The sequence below is a fragment of the Myotis davidii genome, unplaced genomic scaffold, assembly GCF_000327345.1.
Source record: "Myotis davidii unplaced genomic scaffold, ASM32734v1 scaffold1413, whole genome shotgun sequence".
NCBI lineage: Eukaryota > Metazoa > Chordata > Mammalia > Chiroptera > Vespertilionidae > Myotis > Myotis davidii.
Window position 1 is genome coordinate 505,879 of NW_006286970.1, and position 18,770 is coordinate 524,648.

The 18,770-nt window shown below is 42.3% G+C and overlaps 1 protein-coding gene across 4 annotated transcripts in view; it reads left to right on the forward strand.

Moving 5' to 3' along the window:
• Positions 1-6: 6 nt before the first annotated feature.
• The window catches only part of LOC102770362 (N-acetyllactosaminide beta-1,6-N-acetylglucosaminyl-transferase), a 45,440-nt gene continuing 26,676 nt past the window's right edge, over positions 7-18,770 (forward strand). The window contains exons 1-2 of one of the 4 annotated variants that reach the window (XM_015560666.1): positions 7-1,190; positions 17,339-17,760. In XM_015560666.1, coding sequence (XP_015416152.1) covers positions 272-1,190; positions 17,339-17,397 — 978 coding nt within the window. In that variant the 5' untranslated portion in view covers positions 7-271 and the 3' untranslated portion in view covers positions 17,398-17,760. Of the gene's footprint in view, positions 1,191-14,547; positions 15,341-17,338; positions 17,761-18,770 lie in introns of those variants that run through there. The other 3 variants (XM_015560664.1, XM_015560665.1, XM_006758741.2) reach the window with 3 other exon arrangements.

Here is an 18,770-nt window from a genome sequence, read left to right on the forward strand (position 1 = left end):
TCCAGCGCCCAGGACGGGAGCCCCGGAGCCCCGGAGCCCAGGAGCCCAGGAGCCCGGGACCGGAGAAGCATGCCCTCGCCCGCCACCGCCGGAGGACGGCGCGACACTGACGCGGGGAGTAAATGAGGAATAAAGGAAGCCCATCTGAGAAGCTAGCGAAATTCAAGACTGGCAAAGGAAGCCCATTCAGCCTCTTCACGCTTGTGTTTTCAGGGACTGGCCATTTCTCAGCCCCTGGAGGGAGATTCCCTGCTCCAAGGAAGTGAAAATAATGAACTTTTGGAGGTACTGCCTTTTTGCTTTCACTGCGCTGAGTGTGGTTCTGTTTGTGATACGTTACAACAGCCGATTAAGCCTGCCCCAGAGGAGGCTGAATGGTTCCAGCGAAAGGGACGCCGTAGTCAGTGCCTGTGAGGACGCCCTGGAAGAGAAGTCCGCTGCTCTCTGGGAGAGGACGTTGCCATCGCCTTTGGGAAGTGTCCCCTGCGAGGACTACCTGATCCAGAGCCACTACATCACAAGCCCCCTGTCGGAGGAAGAAGTGGCGTTCCCTTTGGCATATGTCATGGTCATCCATAAAGACTTTGGTACTTTTGAAAGGCTCTTCAGGGCTGTCTACATGCCCCAAAATATCTACTGTGTCCATGTGGATGCGAAGGCCACAGAGGAGTTTAAGGCATCTGTGTGGCAGTTACTGAGCTGCTTCCAAAATGCCTTTATTGCTTCAAAGACCGAGTCTGTAGTCTACGCGGGAATGTCCAGGCTCCAGGCGGACCTGAACTGCCTGAGAGACCTGGTGGCCTCCGAGGTCCCGTGGAAGTACGCCATCAACACCTGTGGGCAAGACTTCCCCCTGAAAACCAACAAGGAGATCATTCAGCATCTGAAAGCTTTCAAAGGGAAAAACATTACCCCAGGGGTGCTGCCTCCGGCTCATGCAATTGGACGGACTAAGTACGTCCACCAAGAGCACAGAGGCAAAGACGGCTCTTTTGTGAGGAACACGAATGTTTTGAAAACCTCACCTCCACATCAGCTGACCATTTACTTTGGCACTGCCTACGTGGCCCTTACCAGGGAGTTTGTCAACTTCATCTTCCATGACCAAAGGGCCATCGATCTACTGCACTGGTCAAAGGATACGTATAGCCCCGATGAACATTTCTGGGTGACGCTTAATAGGATTCCAAGTAGGTACCGATTTCCATTACCATTTGTTCTTATTCATAAATGGCGTTTGCTGCCATTCAACTCCTCTAGAGAACTGACTCATTTGAAATTATTTGGAAAAAAAAAGATCAAATGCTTAGAAAGCTATTGTCTAGTTGGTTTTTAGTGACATTTTAGTGCTAGCTCTGTTGTCTTACAACCACGTGCAATATGGTGATCTAAGACGTATGCTGAGCTACAGGAGCTCTGGCAAACCACCTTTGATGATGTATCCCCACAGTTGCCAACGTTCAGCTCAGTCTTTTGAATGGATGCTTTTCGTAGTCCTCCATAAGCACAGCTCTGGCATCATGAGACTGGTATTTTCCATAAGCATTCTAGAACTTAGGAGTTGAAATAGGATGTTATACAGTATTACATTGATGCTCAAAGTCATTGCTCAAAGTTCATGGGGTTGTTTTCAGAATCTTTGAATTCTCTTTGGATAGTTCACAAATTATCACTCCAGCTTAAATATCTCTAGTCTAAGACCTGGACAAATACCCTGGTCTCGACTGATTTGGTTTAATAAATCTAGTCTGGTATTATTTTGCCTAGAACAGTGGTTGGCAAACTGCAGCTTGCGAGCCACATGCGGCTCTTTGGCCCCTTGAGTGTGGCTCTTCCACAAAATACCGACTTCTGTGCATGGGCCACGAAGTTTCAATCGCACTGTACATGCGCGCCCACACGTGGTATTTTGTGGAAGAGCCACACTCAAGGGGCCAAAGAGCCGCATGTGGCTCACGAGCCGCAGTTTGCCGACCACTGGCCTAGAAGAATGGTTAACCAGGAGATGAAACATACAGAGAGATTCTAGCTGGAGTTAATCAAAGGTAAATTCCTAATTTTTAAATCACAGATCTTTATTATAAATTCCAGTTTGCAGCCTCTTGTGTTTATATGCTGTGAAGTCTTTTCTGTTGTGTTTGACCATTTGGAAAGGGGTCCAATGTATGCTAGGCAACTGGAGGCAAAAAAACAAACAAACAAACAAAAACGCCACCAGCATCAAACTCGTTCTTTGATTAAGGACTGGGTTTCTTTTCACAATTCTGTTTCCCATATGTTTTCTGGGATTACCTGTGTGACCTGCATTCCTTTTCCCAGTGATGTCCCAACACAGTAGTTTCCACTGTTGTGCCAGCGTGGCTGTGGTGCCAGCCAGCCCTGTGTGAGGGTGGCCCTACACTTGTCATGCTTGGAATAACTTCCTGATCTTGCATGTGGTATTGTTATTGTTGGGGCATTGAGTGCTGTCTGAAACTATGCTCACATCTGAAAGTACACCCACAGCAGTCATTTCCCAGTAACTCAACATTCCTAAAAGCTAAGCAAGAGTGGTTGGGCATAGAAATCTGCTCAAAGAAAGAAGCAGAAAAAGGTCCAGCAAGATGCCTGGGGACACAGATGTTGGGGTTCAGCCCCAGCAGGTCCAGGGGTTCCCATAGGTGTGGATGGAATCGGCGATGAATGAATGACGGGGGCGGGGGGGCAGCGTTCAGTTGATCAGCATGGTTGGGTTCTCTCTTTATTGCCCTATTACATCTATATTTATACTATTTGATCCCATATATAATTACCTCATGGTATGTTTTGGGAACCCTTCTACAGTTCCTACTTTCATTTCCATAATCCTGTCTCTATCTAGTTCTGTTGATTTTAAACTTGTCTAGGTTAATCTCTATGTTCCATTATAAGGGCTATTCCAAGGTCACTATTCTACTGCTCTACTGATAGGCTACAAGGAAATGACTCAAGGAGATTATCCTACCCAGTAAAGGTTATGTCCTCCCAGCCTCGCTGCTTGCCTTCCCTGGGACTGCCCTGTGTCAGTGGGTCTCCAGAGGAATAGGCTTTGGTGCTTTCCCTGGTGGGCAGACCCCTGGGGATGTGGGCCCAACAAGTCCCAAATTTATTGCCAACAGTCTTAGTCCAAGTTCTTCATAAGTAGTACATGGTATTTCTGTAACACTAGGGGGATTTACTGATTTATTCTCTTCCTTAGTCCTGTTAACCCCTAACCTGGGGAAACAACCTTTCTCGGGGAGGTGGTCCTGGTTAAAACACATAGCGCTTAAGAGGGGGAGCAAACATATGTCATATACGCCAGGTCCCTTGAAACATAAGCTGTGAAGATGTTTCTTCCCTGCAGCGCCTGCGTCAAGCAGCAAAGGTGGATCGGCTTCCAGCAAATGGGGCTGGACCCCAACACACAGACATATGCTATCCTCTGAGCAGTTTATTTTCGGAGATACTAAGTTGTCAAATCAGGAAGACTGGGGAGTGGGGAGGAGGGGAAGAGTGAACCAACATTTACCACAGTGCAGTGAGTGTTCATCCTTATTGTTTATTAGTTCTAACACATGAAAATATTATATGTGGCATCTAATACTGTTTTCATTGATACAGTTTGTGCCCGATATGTGATGCTCTGCATCGTTTCTTTTAATTATAAGAAATAATCATTGTTCTGCTCATATACGGATGAAGAAAAAGAGACGTAGAGAGCCTGAGCATCACCGTGCTCACCTTCACACAGCTTGTATAAGGCACAGTGGGGATCTGGTCCTGGGTTTGTGTGGCCAGAGGTTTAAACTGCTCCTCTTGCAGCGCGAGAAGAAGGAATGGTTGCTTAGTCTTTCCTATATATCTAAAGCGAAGTCCCTGCGGAATCACAGAGGAGAGAGGAGGAGAAGGGTGGGGAGAAATGAGGAGGGCAGCGGAAGGAAGCTCCACCTCACCACTTAAGCTGGAAATAAGGTTAGCAGGGTGTGTGTGTATGTGTGTGTGTGTGTGTGTGTGTGTGCTGAAAGACAGTATGCTGAGGCTTAATGGGCCACTGTGCTAGCTTGAGTCACGGGAGGGCTGTCCTTGCTGGAATTGGTCACCACACCCTACCCTGGCTTCTGTGCCAGCTTCCTGAGTCCCATCTGGAACAGGCTGTGAAAAGCATTGAGGATTTATCTTCACACGGTATAGGAAAGAAGTCTTCAAACAAGAATAGAATATTTTGACATTTACATTGTCAGCAGTCAACAAGTGCTTATTTAGCCTTTCGTGGTGCCAAGCATTATTCTGTGTATTGAGGATGCCTCTGTAAGCAGACAGATGTGACTCATGGAATTTTAGTTTCAGGATTTGCATGGTTGAGCATGAAATTTAGTGCCTGTTTAGTACAATGGGCTAAATTCAGTCTGATTTTAGTATATTGGACTAATTTTTCTCCACTTTAACCCCTCAAAAAAATACTGTCCCCCTAATATCTGTCCCTATATATATATTTTTTTAAAATTATTGATTGATTAGAGAGAGAGAGAGAGAGAGAAACATCAATTTGTTGTCCCACTTACTTATGCATTCATTGGTTGACTCTTGTATGTGCCCTGGCCGGGGATTGAACCTGAAACCTTGTTATATCAGGGCAATGCTTTAACCATCTGAGCTATCTGGCCAGGGCTATCTGCCCCTATTTTTAAAACAATTTTAAAAGTTAGCTTTAAAAAAACAAACACCAGAAAATATGTTCACAAAGTTCAAAATTTTTAAATTTTGCACTCCATTAGTGACTAATATAGCTTTCTTCCAGAGAAGTTTTATTAAGTTTATAGATAATAAAACTAATTAAATATGTGTGGAAAATAGTAACATACTTTTTAAAAGTTCACCACAGAAATACACAGAAAAAGAAAATGGTCCTTATCTTACTAGTATTTTTTTTTTCCCTTATTTTAAACACTGTTGTCTGTGAGAACAAAATACCACAAGATGTGGTTTTATTTATATAGATCATAAGCAAACCCTTAGGGAGCTGATTTTAAAAACTCAACTTTTGTCTTATTTTGAAGGATTTTCTATCAAAGTCCTAGGAATCTTGTGGGACAAAGGCACCAGGAACCTTTGCTTCCCAGAGTCCAACAATGGTGAGCTCTCAGACCAGCTAGTACAGTGGTTCTCAACCTGTGGGTCGCGACCCTTTCACAGGGGTCGCCTAAGACCATCAGAAAACACATATATAATTGCATATTGTTTTTGTGATTAATCACTATGCTTTAATTATGTTCAATTTGTAACAATGAAATTGGGGGTCATCACAACATGAGGAATTGTATTAAAGGGTCGCAGCATTAGGAAGGCTGAGAACCACTGGGCTAGTAGAACACCCGTTGTTCCCTTGTTTAAAGTTTACAGTGGCTCCTCATTATCTTGAGTCAGGTTGAGCTCTTCATATGGCATGACCTCTGCGACCGGACTCCCTCCCACTTCCCCACCCATCTCTCTACCCTCATTTCCTTTTACTTGGTGCATCATACTCTATGTTCCAACTCCTTGGTTCTACATACTTTTGCAATTTTCACCTGATTTTTTGGGTGGCTTCTTATGATGGCCTCTTCGGGATACCCTTCCTACCATCTCTAACTCCCATCCATACTGTATAGCCAACCCTGATGTCACCTCCTCTGGAAGCCATCTCTGATCAACCACCTCATAGATGGTTGGAATTCCAACTCCGGGTTCTCTTATACCCAGTGCCACTGCTACCAGCATTGAATTATAATCACCTTCTAAGTGAATAATCTTCTCCGCCCACCTCTTTAGTTTTTGGGTTTCTTAAGGGTAAGAAATGTGACATCGCACCCTGGCTGGTTTGGCTCAGTGGGTAGAGCATTGGCCTGTGGACTGAAGGGTTCCATTCTGGTCAAGGGCATGTGCCAGGGTTGCGGGCTCGATCCCTAGTAGGGGGTGTGCAGGAGGCAGCCGATCAATGATTCTCTCTCATTATTGATGTGTCTATCTTTCTCTCCCTCTCTCTTCCTCTCTGAAGTCAATAAAACATATTTTAAAAATAAATAAAATAGGAGTAAAAAAACAAAAAGTGACATCCCTGTCACCCTGCCACAGTACCACCTGTCACTGTGCCTGATTTGAGGGCAGCAGAGTGCCAGATGGTGGTGGGTTGGTCTGGGGAGTGGCTGGATAGCTATGAGAAAATCGGAGGGACAGATAAAAGTGTCCTTACCTGGATGGGTGCAATTTCTTATAGAAAGGATTAGAGAAACAGTGAATAAGATACTGCTTGAAGGTATAATTCCACTATAGCTAGGCCAACAAATAATATTGGCAAAAGGAAAGATATATACATATATATAAAACAACTTGTAGAATTAGTTAGCTCTAGAGTTCTCATTGGAATGTTAATAGGGCTGTCTTTCCTTAGGAAATCTGGCTCCCAGCTAGCCAACCTGGGCCATCATACAGGCAGATCTGATGCCAAGAGAAAGCACTGGCATTCTATGTGGACGCCCCCAGTCTTTGCCTTACTTGCACCTGGTTTGAGTTTCTCTCACAACTTGGCATCCTTCCAGCCCTGCTGTTAGGCCCATTCCTGGCCTTCTCCTGTCTATGCAGTGGGCTTCTGCTGCCTGAATTGGATCTAGGCTGCTCCTCAGCTACTAGCTTACAAAGAAACATGAGTAGACGGAAATGAAAGGTTAGGATAATATAGCAATAATAGAAAGAAACTTGAAACTCTTCAGGCATAGCTCTCAGCAAACATAAACATTGAGCTTAGATAGGTATGTGTTCTCTGCAGAAAGGTTACTAGGGCTTTAAATCTGGGTGTGGCTGGATCAGTCCCAGTTTTGTGGGGGGTTTTTTAACCCTCACCCAAGTATATGTTTTTATTGATTTTAGAAGGAGATGAAGGGAGAGAGAGAGAGAGAAAGAGAGAGAGAAAGAGAAACACTGATTCAAGAGAGAAATATTGCCTCCTGTTCACCCTCCATCTGGGCTTCAAACCTGCAACATGGGTGTATGCCCTGACCGGGAATCGAACCCAGGACCTCTCTGTGAACAGGATGACACTCCAACCAACTGAGTCACACCAACCAGGGCCCCAGTGTTTTTTAAAGTATAGTCATTAACTACTGGGATATGTTTCTGAAAAATGTGTCAGGTGATTTCCTAGTTTTGTGAGTACCATAGAGTGTACTTACACAAACCTAGACGGTATGGCCTACTACACACCTTGGCTCTGTGGTATAGCCGGCTACTCCTCGGTTACAAGTCTGTACAACATGTTAATGTATGGAATACCACAGGCAATTGTAACACAATGGTAAGTATTTTGTATTTAAATGTACCCGAACAGAAAAGATACAGTAAGAATATGGTATGAAAGATAAATAGTGGTTCACCTGTATAGGGCACTTACCATGAATGGAGCTGGCAGGACCGGAAGTTGCTCTGGGTGGGTGAGTGAGTGAGTGGTGAGTGAATGGGAAGGCCTAGGACGTCACTGTGCACTACTGCAGACTTCATAAACACTGCACTTAGGCGCCACTAAGTTTATAAAAAAATATTTTTATTTCTTCAATAATAAATTAGCCTTAGTTTACTGTCACTTTTTTATTTTATAAACTTTAAAATTTTTATTTTTTTACTCTTTTGTAATAACATTTATTTAAAATACAAACATATTGTATAGATGTATAAAATATTTTCTTTCTATATATCCTTATTCTATAAACTCCTTCCTATTTTTAAATTTAAAATTTTTTTTTAAATTTTTAAAACTTTTTTGTTAAAAATTTTGACACAAACACACACACTAGCCTAGGCCTGCACGGAGCCAGGATCATCAACATCCCTGTCTCCACCTCCACCTCCTGTCCCAGTGGGAGGTGTTCAGGCAGTAACACACAGGGAGCTGTCATCTGTGATAGCAGTGCCTTCCTCCGGAACTCCTCCTGAGGAAGCTGCCTGAGGCTCTTCTTGAGGAGGTGTCACTCCTTAAGAAATGTGTCCATGGTGGTTCGCTTGGTCTATTTCTTTTTGTCATCATGGATTTGCTTGTAAGAAGGTAATGCACCATGAACATTCCTCTATTAAGGAAAACCCTTCAGTGTTGGTCTGTGTTTTCAAACTTTCTACAGCGCTTCCTGAGGTCTGCAAAAGCTTCTGCTAAATCCGTCTCTGGGAATATTCTTGGAGGTTCTTTTTCTTCTGCAGTTTCCTTTGTTACTGCCTCCTGTTCCAGTGCCAACAACTTCCTCATTAGTTGATTCCTCAGGAACCATCCAGGATCTCCTCAATAACATCCCCATCCACACCAGCTTACCGCGGTTTGCCCTCTCAGCCACAGCCTTCTTGATGTTGGCAACCTTTGCAGTAGGACGTAGGATGATGTCACTAGGCATTGCTGACTGAAACATCGTTTTGGGGCACATGACTGCATGCATTGTGTTCTCTGCACATCAGCCCACATTTAGAATTCAGTTTGTAAAACCACAAAGGATACATTTAATCATACCCATTATACTTGGAATGATAAACATTGGGGGATTGTAGAATCAGGTATAATGAATGTCATTAGAACATTCAGGTTGTAATGAATGTCATTAGAACATTCAGGTCGACAATAAAGCTATTTTGTGTGTGTGGCCATATGACAATCCACACTGATACTTATTTTGTCAGCAAGGAAATACATTCTGGTTGAAATAAAAATTATAGAGAGTTCCATCTATTTAACAGAGTTTTTAAAACAACATCATTTTTGTGTAGCCAGATAATATTAAATTCACATAGTAAATTTGGACATGATTTTCAAAATATGTTATCAGTGATTTGGGCCTGTGTGACTTGTTTTTCCTTATTGGTAAAGGGCTCTAGGCTCTCCTAGGGCCAGTCATTTGAGGAAGATCTATAATGTACAATTTGTCCTGGCTCTTGAGTACCTAGATTGATAAGTCGGCATCATAAAATGCTGAGCTCTTTCCTGGGAGAGAATCCTTAAACAGATTGCGGGGTATTAACATAATTAAACTATGAGGCATTTGAGGGATCATCTGTGAAGCCTCCAGCCATGGGCTGTGCTGGAATATTTGGATCATCTTCACTGGGGAATCTGTGCCCAAACATTTTTTGCCCCCCACCCCCACCTCAGCTCTGTTAAAGGAAATAAGCAGGAAACTCTGCTCTTAACTAGCTTTTAATTCTTAATCTCTAGAACAACATTATGCAAGATTTTAAAAAAATAGGCTAAGGTGCATTAAGAACACATACCATTATGACTGGTAAACATCCACTAAGCTGAATTTAGGTAAATTTAATTCTAACAGAAGGGATTGATGTAGCTATCACTTCAGAACCGGCAAGACCATTTCTCTAAATCTCATTCAACCTCCCATCGTTCTCTACCAATTGCACAAGACAAATCTTTTCTAGAAGTAGCGGTTGTTGTGTGTTTTTTAACAAAAACATAAATTGCATTTCAATGATTTTTTTTAGAATTATTTTTTAAAATCGATTTTAGAGAGAGAAGAAGGGAGAGAGAAACATCGATTTGTTATTCCACTTATTTATGGAATAACGTTGGTTGACTCTTGTATGTGCCCTGACCGGAGATCAAGCCTGCAGCCTTGGCATATTGGGACGATGCTGTAACCAAATGAGTTATGCAGCCAGGGCTCAATGACTCTTAAGACAACAACGAAAAATATGACAAGGTATTAATTGTATATTGAAGCCCTAATAGATTTATAATCAATGTCTAAGTAATCTCTTTAACATAGATATCCCTGCTCTTGTTTCTCTGAACCACAGCAATAGCATCTCCATCCCTCCCACTTTGAGTCCACTTGCTACTAGGGAAAGGGACTAGTCAAGCATGTTTTCTACGTCCTGACTCCCATCTTTCTCTATGTGATACTGGCCTTAGTCTACTGCACCTCAGTTTACCCATCTGTGATGATGGGAATAATAAATAGTACTTAGTTCCCAGAGATCTTATGGGTATTAAATATGATAATGTATATAGTGTGGTAGGTCTCACAGACAGAGCACGCCTCAGAATCTGCCTTAGGGCCTATTAAAACACAGATTGCTGGGCCCCGCCCCCAGTGTCTGATTAAGCAGGTCTGGAGCATGCCTAAAATCTGTATTTCTAACAAGCTCCCCGGGCGACACTGATCATCTGTTTAGGAAGCACATTGAGAACTGCTAACATAGACCATCTTCTACTGAGCCTGACATGTTTATAGGTTTGCCGCAAATGTTGGTTCTGTTCCTTTCCATTAAGGACTCTGCTTGATTGAGAAAAAAGGCAGCTGCCAGAAAAAAATGAAAGTGAGTTTGTGTAAGGAAAAGCTTTCTGGTGTTGACGGCATAAAGTGGATATTATGAAAGTGGTACACAAATGACTGAGGCTTCGAAGTACTCGTATTGCGGGAATATCGTGGGCTCTGGAATGAGAAAAACCTGATGATGAATTTTAGCTTTGCCCTCATTAGCTTTGTGACTTTGGGTCCCCTGCACCTCAGACTCCTCATCTTTAGAGTCACAGTAATGATGGCTACTTAGTAAGGTTGTTTTGAGAATTAAATGAAGAAAAAAAGGTTATAAAGTGAGAGGTTAAGTGTTTATCCAGTTATTATTATGAATATTATTAAGAAAACCTAAATGTAACCTAGTATTCCTAAGTTAGTAAGATCCTCAGGTGTTAAATCAAATTATTTTAAATCTCTTTTCACTACAAAAGGGTGTCTACATTATGGCTTCCCATCCAAAACTAGATGTAGATATACCCAAGCAGGAGTAGGAGGAAATATAAGAAAATTCAAGCAGTTTAACATGTTGGGATGGATACTTATTCTTCACCATTTTGATTTCCCTTATGTTATTGGTGTAATATTTGAAATTACTAAAAAACCTCACTTAATCATTATAAGAATACTGTGGAGTATGTGTTCTATTAGAAGAGTGTTTCCGTAACAATGCAAAGGACATCAAAAGTGTTTTGAGATCACATCACGTGAAAGAAACAGGAATTGGGATTGTTTTATTTTCTTAAACCCTACCGTGTAATAGAAAGGACTTACGATGTCTGTTCAGAACATAAAGGTTTTTGCTGGCCCAGCCACATCCTCTCATTTTAGGTGTTCAACTTCCTCAGTGTTAGAACAAATGTTGTGTCTCCTAGCTACTGACACAGAGATCATTTTAAAACCTGTATTATGAAATTTACAAAATACAACAGCACTGGGAATAGTACACTAATCTCTTGTGTTCATCAGCCAGTTTCAACAACCAGCAACATTGCAAGAAAACTTAAAATTTATAGTAAACCATTGAGTTGGTTTTAATTTTCAGAAATGAGTAGCTTCCTCTTTTCAGAGGAAATGCAAACGCCCACTAGTCCAGACTAAGACTTTCTGCGTAGCCTGTAATAATGACTTCCTGACAGGTGAAGGTCTCTCTACCCCACGAAACTTCTAGGATGAGTTTACCCCACTTAATCTTCAAGGATGGTTTTCTTTTCCCTTTTTTCTTTTCTAATGGACAAAGCTGAATCTACAAGCACATGCTCTTTAGGCATTAGAAGCAAAAGTAAGAACTCTGCCTGCTAGGATTTCCATTCCTTTGGCCTTCCCCTTCCTGTATGGAGAATGGGAGGAGTATGTTACTCAGTGCCGGGGCTGATCAGCAGCCCCTGAGCGACGGATGAATGGATTACTGTGTCACACAACGTTAGCTGTAAAAGCAAGGCTAAGGGATGGCCTGGCCAAAGGGACCAGGCAGCCTCGATTGCCTGCCTCATTAGCCTTTTATTGTAACAGCAGTTTGAGATAAAGTTATCTTTTAGATACAAGCAGTAGGGTGAGTAATCTTGGGAGGACACATGTGTTTACATTGTCCTCTAGGCAAGGACATCTAGGGATTAAGCATAAGGATTTCAGTAAACACCCGGGCGTCGGGGGTCTGCACATGCACAGGCTTGTTTGGAAGGGTCAAGGAATAATTAGGGGCGCCACCTTCGACACTCCCCTAAGTCTCTCCTAAGTCAGAATTTCCACAAACAGGCAGTCAGGCGGCCTTGCCCACACTTCTCTTTTCTCAGAATGTCCTCCTTACAAACTTTCCAATCAAGTCTCACCACCAACTAAGAGCAGTGAATTAATTAATGAGATAAACTGTTCCATGTGCACTATTTAGAGGTACCTTTTTAAATCTCTTCTTGCTATTGAATATTCTGCTTCTTCTATTAAAAAAAAAAAAGGACCAACTGGCAGTCTTACTATTTTATGAGTCCTCTCTGAGTTTGACTTTGTAATTGACATGAAAATATTTTGCCTTCAAAAAGGGGACATATGTAATACTTTCAGCGATAAAGATTTTTAACTCCTAGAGTGCCGGGAGCAAGATCCCCCTCCTCCTGTCTTTCGCCAAAAGTGCCGGGAGCACTATCGCGTTTCTCCTGCAGTGTCACTATTAGATGCTAGTAGTTCACTCTTTATGTGGGAAAAAACAAAATTTAAAAACCTTAACTCAAAATGCCTTGGCAATTTTAGCATAGTTCCTAGGATATTGGTTGGCACTCAAAGGGTTAAAAAAGATATTTTGCCTTCGGCCAAATCCTAATGTATTTTCCATTACCCACATGTTCTCCTAGAACCTTCTTTGTTGGGCTCAATTATCTTGTTAATTTTCCACTTATGTAATTTAATCTGAGATGCCCTGGGCATCAAGCTCTGGAGCTTTGTATGAGGTTTCTCTCATCTTTCAGGGCGGTATGGGAGAATATGGACTCGGGCATCCCAGCCTTGTCACTGAGCAGCTCATCTGACACTGGACAAATTACTTAACCAAGCAACCTCAGTTAATTTTGGTTTTAGGGTTAGGGTTAGGGTTAGGGTTAGGGGACACAAGAGAAAGTATGGAAGGTATTTGAGAATTTATGAAAAAGTAAGAATTGTACATTAGGCAATATTGTATTCATCTTCAAGCCCCAAAACTATATATCCAGAGAAGAATATGTCTCACAGCTGTGACTATGACTTGCTCATATTTCTTTTCAAAGGTGTTTGTAGAAGGGCCAGAAGGGTCTCTGGGTGGCTCTAAGGATGTGAGTTTCAGATGATCCCAAAAGGCTTTCAAGGATTGGAACAGTAGTTTATGGACTTTGACATTTTATTTATTTATTTATTTTTAAAATATATTTTATTGATTTCAGAGAGGAAGGGAGAGATAGAAACATCATTAATGAGAGAGAGCCATGGATCAGCTGCCTCCTGCACGCCCCCTAATGGGGATCAAGCCCTCGACCTGGGCATGTGCCCTTGACTGGAGTCAAACCCGGGACCCTTCGGTTCCCAGGCCGATGCTATATCCACTGAGCCAAAGCAGCTAGGGCGGACTTTGATATTTTTAAACGCTTCATAATGCACAGCTAAGAACAGCAGAATATTAAGCAAACAGGCAGTAAGTGTTGCCAGCCCTGTGTGATTATTTTACTTTCCTTTTTATAAGTGCTGCAAACTCCAGCCACTGGGTTATGTAAAAAGGGCCACTGACCCAGATATGTACGCTGCACAATTATTTCCTAGGTCCTGGCCCCTGTTTTTAACTAGCTGTTTGACCTTGGGCAGTCACTTAAACCTCTCTGGATTTTAGTTACTTCTGTAAAATGAGGAATTTTGGCAAGGTGATCTCAAAAGTATTATTTTGTTTTAACTTTGGAGCATGCAATGGAAGGAGCAACAATTTCAGAGACAGACAGACTTAGGTTTCATCCACCTGCTGTGTGATCTTAGCAACTACCTTCTCCAACATGGGCTTCAGTTTACTCATCTATAACGTGGAGACAATATCAACTTCATGAGATAAGAAGACCATGGAGGTATAGCTCACAGGCCAGCCATTGTTAATTCTGTTGCCATCTCCATCCCGCCCCCTCTCCCTCTCTGTGGTGTATTGGTGCCAGACTTTCCTATTTATACTGCACCGTGACTAGTAGAATTAATGGAACAGTGGACTCTGGGCAATGACTTTCTCTCTTTGCCGAGGTTACCATGTCCATTCTGGATGCCAGCTGCCACTGCTGCCACGACTTAGAACTCAGGCCAGTCTTCATAGGCAGTGTGTGGAGGTGATTTTTGTGCTCAAAAATGCTGATCAAATGAGTAAATTGGGTACTGAGTACTTATACACTCTCCCCACTTGTCTGCTTGTCTAATGTAGCACATTAGCTCTCATTTCTAGAGAGTATTTTCTGGGTGTGTCCATAAGTGTTGAGGCTAATGTAGCATATCAACTGTGGGCGAGGGACAAGGGCCCCCTGGAGCCAGACCAGTTGGCTTCACATCTTCTCAGGTTCCAAGTGTATACTAGGGTACGATTTGAAACAAATTACATATGCAATCTCTCTGAATTTCAGTTTCGGCATTTGTAAAATGGGGATGGTAATAGTACCTACAGTTGTAACCCAATTATGTGTATTAATATATATCAAGTGCCTAGGTTGGTGCATGGTGCTTAGTAAATACCAATAACTGTTAGTTGTTTTTATTCCTCCAGTTGCCTTCAACAGGGGCTGGAAAAATGCAAACTCCCAAGATGCAGAGGCTTCTGAGATTACTACAAAGGCTCTGGAAGATTTTCTAAAACTCAGACAAAGTCAGGTTGAGTTCCTCCCTACTCCCAACTTACTACTAGGGCTTATCTTGCTGGGGGAAATGAGAGGAGCAGAGCCCTAAGCGTGTCACATTGGTTAGTGAGGTGGATTGTCGCATGTGCATGAACCCATGCTCTAGTACTTAAGTAGTAGGAAACACAGATGGCCAACAACAATCTTATGTCAGTATTGATATCTTGACTCTTGAGAATACCTACAATTTCCAAATAACCTGAATCTCTTCTCTGTCCCAGATAAAAAGAAAAATTTTTAAAAAGCAGTGATGTTTCTACTAGAATTAGGAGGTACCTGAACCAGGTTGGAACAGAGGGTCTCATGCCCGTCTCACAATCAGCATCCATCCACTGTGTCCCGATAGGGACAGACGTAGTAGGGGGTGTGCCCGATGAAAGAGACATGGCCTCGGTTACCTTCAGAGTCCCCCAGTGGTCCCCATGGAATGGAGAACTATTGTAAAATGAAGAGTGTCGGTCCCCCTCCCACTGCTCAAATCATGGTGTCTTCTAGCTTATGATCTTGGGCACTCCCTTCCACTCTTCAAACAGTTTCATCAGCCAAGGATTGATAGTCCCTTGGGGGGTAAGGAGGGAGGTAAGGAGACACGTGTTCTGAGAAATGAATGAACTAATCTATAATAATAAAAGTGTGATATGCTAATTAGGCTGAATGTCCTTCCGGACGACCTTCCAGATGAAGCCAGGGCTGCGAGAGAAGCATGGGTCCTGGGTGCCTGCCGGTGGTCAGAGGGAAACCCGGGTCCCGGGTGCCAGAGGGAAGCCGGTGCCGGCAGCTGGGGGAAGGAAGGCCTACTGTTGTATGCATTCCGTGCATTGGGCCTCTAGTAATGTAACTAGTAACTTGGCACTCTGGAACCATAACTTTGAAGCCTATGGCACCACTTCAAACACACAGAGGGTGCCCACTAAATGTGGAATGATTTTTGGTGTGTGTTTTTTTTAAGTGGAAGATAATGGAAGGATTAGAAACTTGAAATGGCTACTTAAAGAATAACAAAATGATTTTGTGATGTGAAATGGGCAATTACATACTGGACTTGGAAGGGATATTGTCATCATTTAAGATTAGATGAACCAAGCCTTTGTAGGTGAAGAGATTTGTTTGGGTTGATGATTTAGCAGCTGAACTGGGTCACAAGATGGGACTTCTAAGTCATAACACAACAGTCTTATTTTAGTGCTTCTCACAATTTCTCTCTAAAATACCCTAGATATTGGAACCAAAGGGCGGTAACAGCATTTTGGTCTATACAATGCCTACTACTGAAAAACATTTTTAATAACAGGATTCCATAAAGAGTGTTCAGGATTCATTTTCAAAAGATAGTGAATTTTTTAGTATTTCTCAAATGAAAAATTTTATGTATAGGTCGAAGATAAAAATGAATTAAAATTTATGCATTTATTATGAAGGTGATCCATTCTGTTACATACTGTTCTTAAATGTGAAGCAGTGTCCCATTTTATTTTTAAATTTATTTGGAGTAAAATTTATTCTCTTTGGTGTTTTGACAATTGCAGAGTCATGCATGTACCACCACAACCAAAGACAACTCCCATCTCCTCCAAAAATTCTCTCGCGCTGCCCCAGACCAAACCCTTGGCACATCCTGACCTGTTCTCCATTCCTATGGTTTTGCATTTTATAGAATATCACACATGAGTTCATAGAATATACAGCCTTTGGGGCTGGAAAAAGCAGTTTTCTATTCTGCCTTTTAAAAAATGAATTCATGCCCTAACTGGTTTGGCTCAGTGGATAGAGCATCAGCCTGTGGACTCACGGGTCCCAGGTTCGATTCCAGGCAAGGGCATGTACCTTGGTTGCGGGCACATCCCCAGTAGGGGGCGTGCAGGAGGCAGCTGATCGATGTTTCTCTCTCATCGATGTTTCTAACTCTCTATCGTTCTCCCTCCTCTCTGTAAAAAATCAATAAAATATATTTTAAAAATGAATTCATTTGTGTTTTTCAAGGTTATATAATGGTTTCACACAGATGCTCTGGCAGCTTTCATATCTATTGAGTATTGGTTCCATTTGACTCACTTTTCTTTTCACATGTTATTTATTTGTTATTCTCCATAATTAATAAGTCAGTTGGACCAATTATTATTTAAAATAAAAGGTAGGGTTGGCCTGGCCGGTGGCTTGGTGATTAGAACATACCTAAGGGTCTCGGTCTCAGGTTGGATCGAGGTCAAGGGTACACTCTTGCATTGCAGGTTTGATCCCCTGTCAGGGCTTGTGTGGGAGGCAACCAATCAATGTGTTTCTCTCACATTGATGTTTCTTTCTTTCTCTCCCTGCCTTCCTCCTTCCCTCCCTCCCTCCCACCCTTCCACTCTCTCTAAAAAATTAATGGGAAAAATATCCTCAGGTGAGGACTAACATAAATAAATAAATAAATAAATAAATAAATATTTTTAAAAGGTAGGGTTATTTTTTAGTAATACGCATCTGGGGTAATAAACTAAAAGTCAATATAGCATATAATTATATCATAATTAAGCTTAAATCTGGTGTGCATTTGTCACCTTGGATGTGACAGTACCCATGATTCAGAATAAATAGTTGGAACATCATGAACTTAATTGGAAGAATAAGAATAATCAAAACTGTGTTCTGCTTTTATTCCAGAAACCCATGTGACCGATACAAAACTTCCCATAGTGAGCCCTTTCAGTCAGATCATATGAGAGTATCAAAATGAGCACACCACCACTCCCCAGGGTGACTTCTTACCAGAAGTCCTACAGAGAGGCTCTGTCTGGATCTGTAGATGGCTCAAAGTTTTACTTTTTTCTATAAATTGAACATATTAGTCATTGTTCTGGATTGAAAGATGGCCATAATTCAGAATTACTGAAATATTGAAATAACTATTGCACAATGAAAACACCAGTATTCAAGTGCTTAAAAGTCAAGCCTCCAAAGCCAGAAAGCTGGATACTCAAAAGTGACACTGCAATCCCTAACGTGACCCTGAGCAAGGGAATGGGGGCAAGGGCAAGGTACTAAAAGGGCAACATTTTTTCGAGTCTCATGTTTTATTTTATAAATTTATGTAAATATCACTGTCCTATGAACCCTATAAACTTAAACATTTTTTGAAATACTAGAGGCCCGGTGCACAAAATTCATGCACCGGGCAGGGGGGCGGTGTCCCTCAGCCCAGCCTGCACCCTCTCCAATCTGGGACCCCTCAGGGGATGTCCGACTGCCAGTTTAGGCCCAATCCAGTATCGGGCTAAATCGGCAGTTAGACATCCCTCTCACAATCTGGGACTGCCCTCCCCTGCCAGCCATCTTGTGGTGGTCATCTTGTGATGACATGGGGGTGGCCATCTTGTGAGGACATGAGGGCGAGACACCACCTAGGCTTTTATTAGTATAGATAATGTATCCAGAAAACTGCACATATCAGAATTGAGATCACTGAATTTTCAACTGATCCTTACGTGAGTAACCAGCACAAGAAGCCATGTTACCACTAGTATTCCAGGAGCCCATGCTCCCTTCCAGTTACTTCTAAAATGACAACCATCCCACCCCATAAACTAGTGTTGCCTCTTTTTGTGTTGTTATGTAACTTAAAATTTTTATTTTTTAGTTACAGTTGACATAACTTATGAAGTGATTACCCCAATAAGTCTTGCACCCAACTGATGCCATATATATTTATTAAAATATTAAAGGCCCAGTGCACAAATTTGTGCACATTGAAAGGAAATTAATTAGAAGAAATATTTTGATATCGCTATTTGCCCTTTTTCTATAATAGAATTCACAATTGACAATGACAGATAGAAACACACATGTGCAGTTGGTGCCAGCGAAAGCTTTATATATATAGACTAGAGGCCTGGTACACAAAAGTTTGTGCACTCGGTGGGTTCCTTCAGCCCGGCTTGTGCCCTCTCACAGTCTGGGACCCCTCAGGGGATGTCCACCTGCTGGCTTAGGCTTGCTCCCCGGGGGATCGGGCCTAAGCTGGCAGTCAGACATCCCTCTGGCAGCCCGGGAGCCCTCGGGGGATGTCCACTTGCCAGTGGGGAGCAGGCCTAAGCTG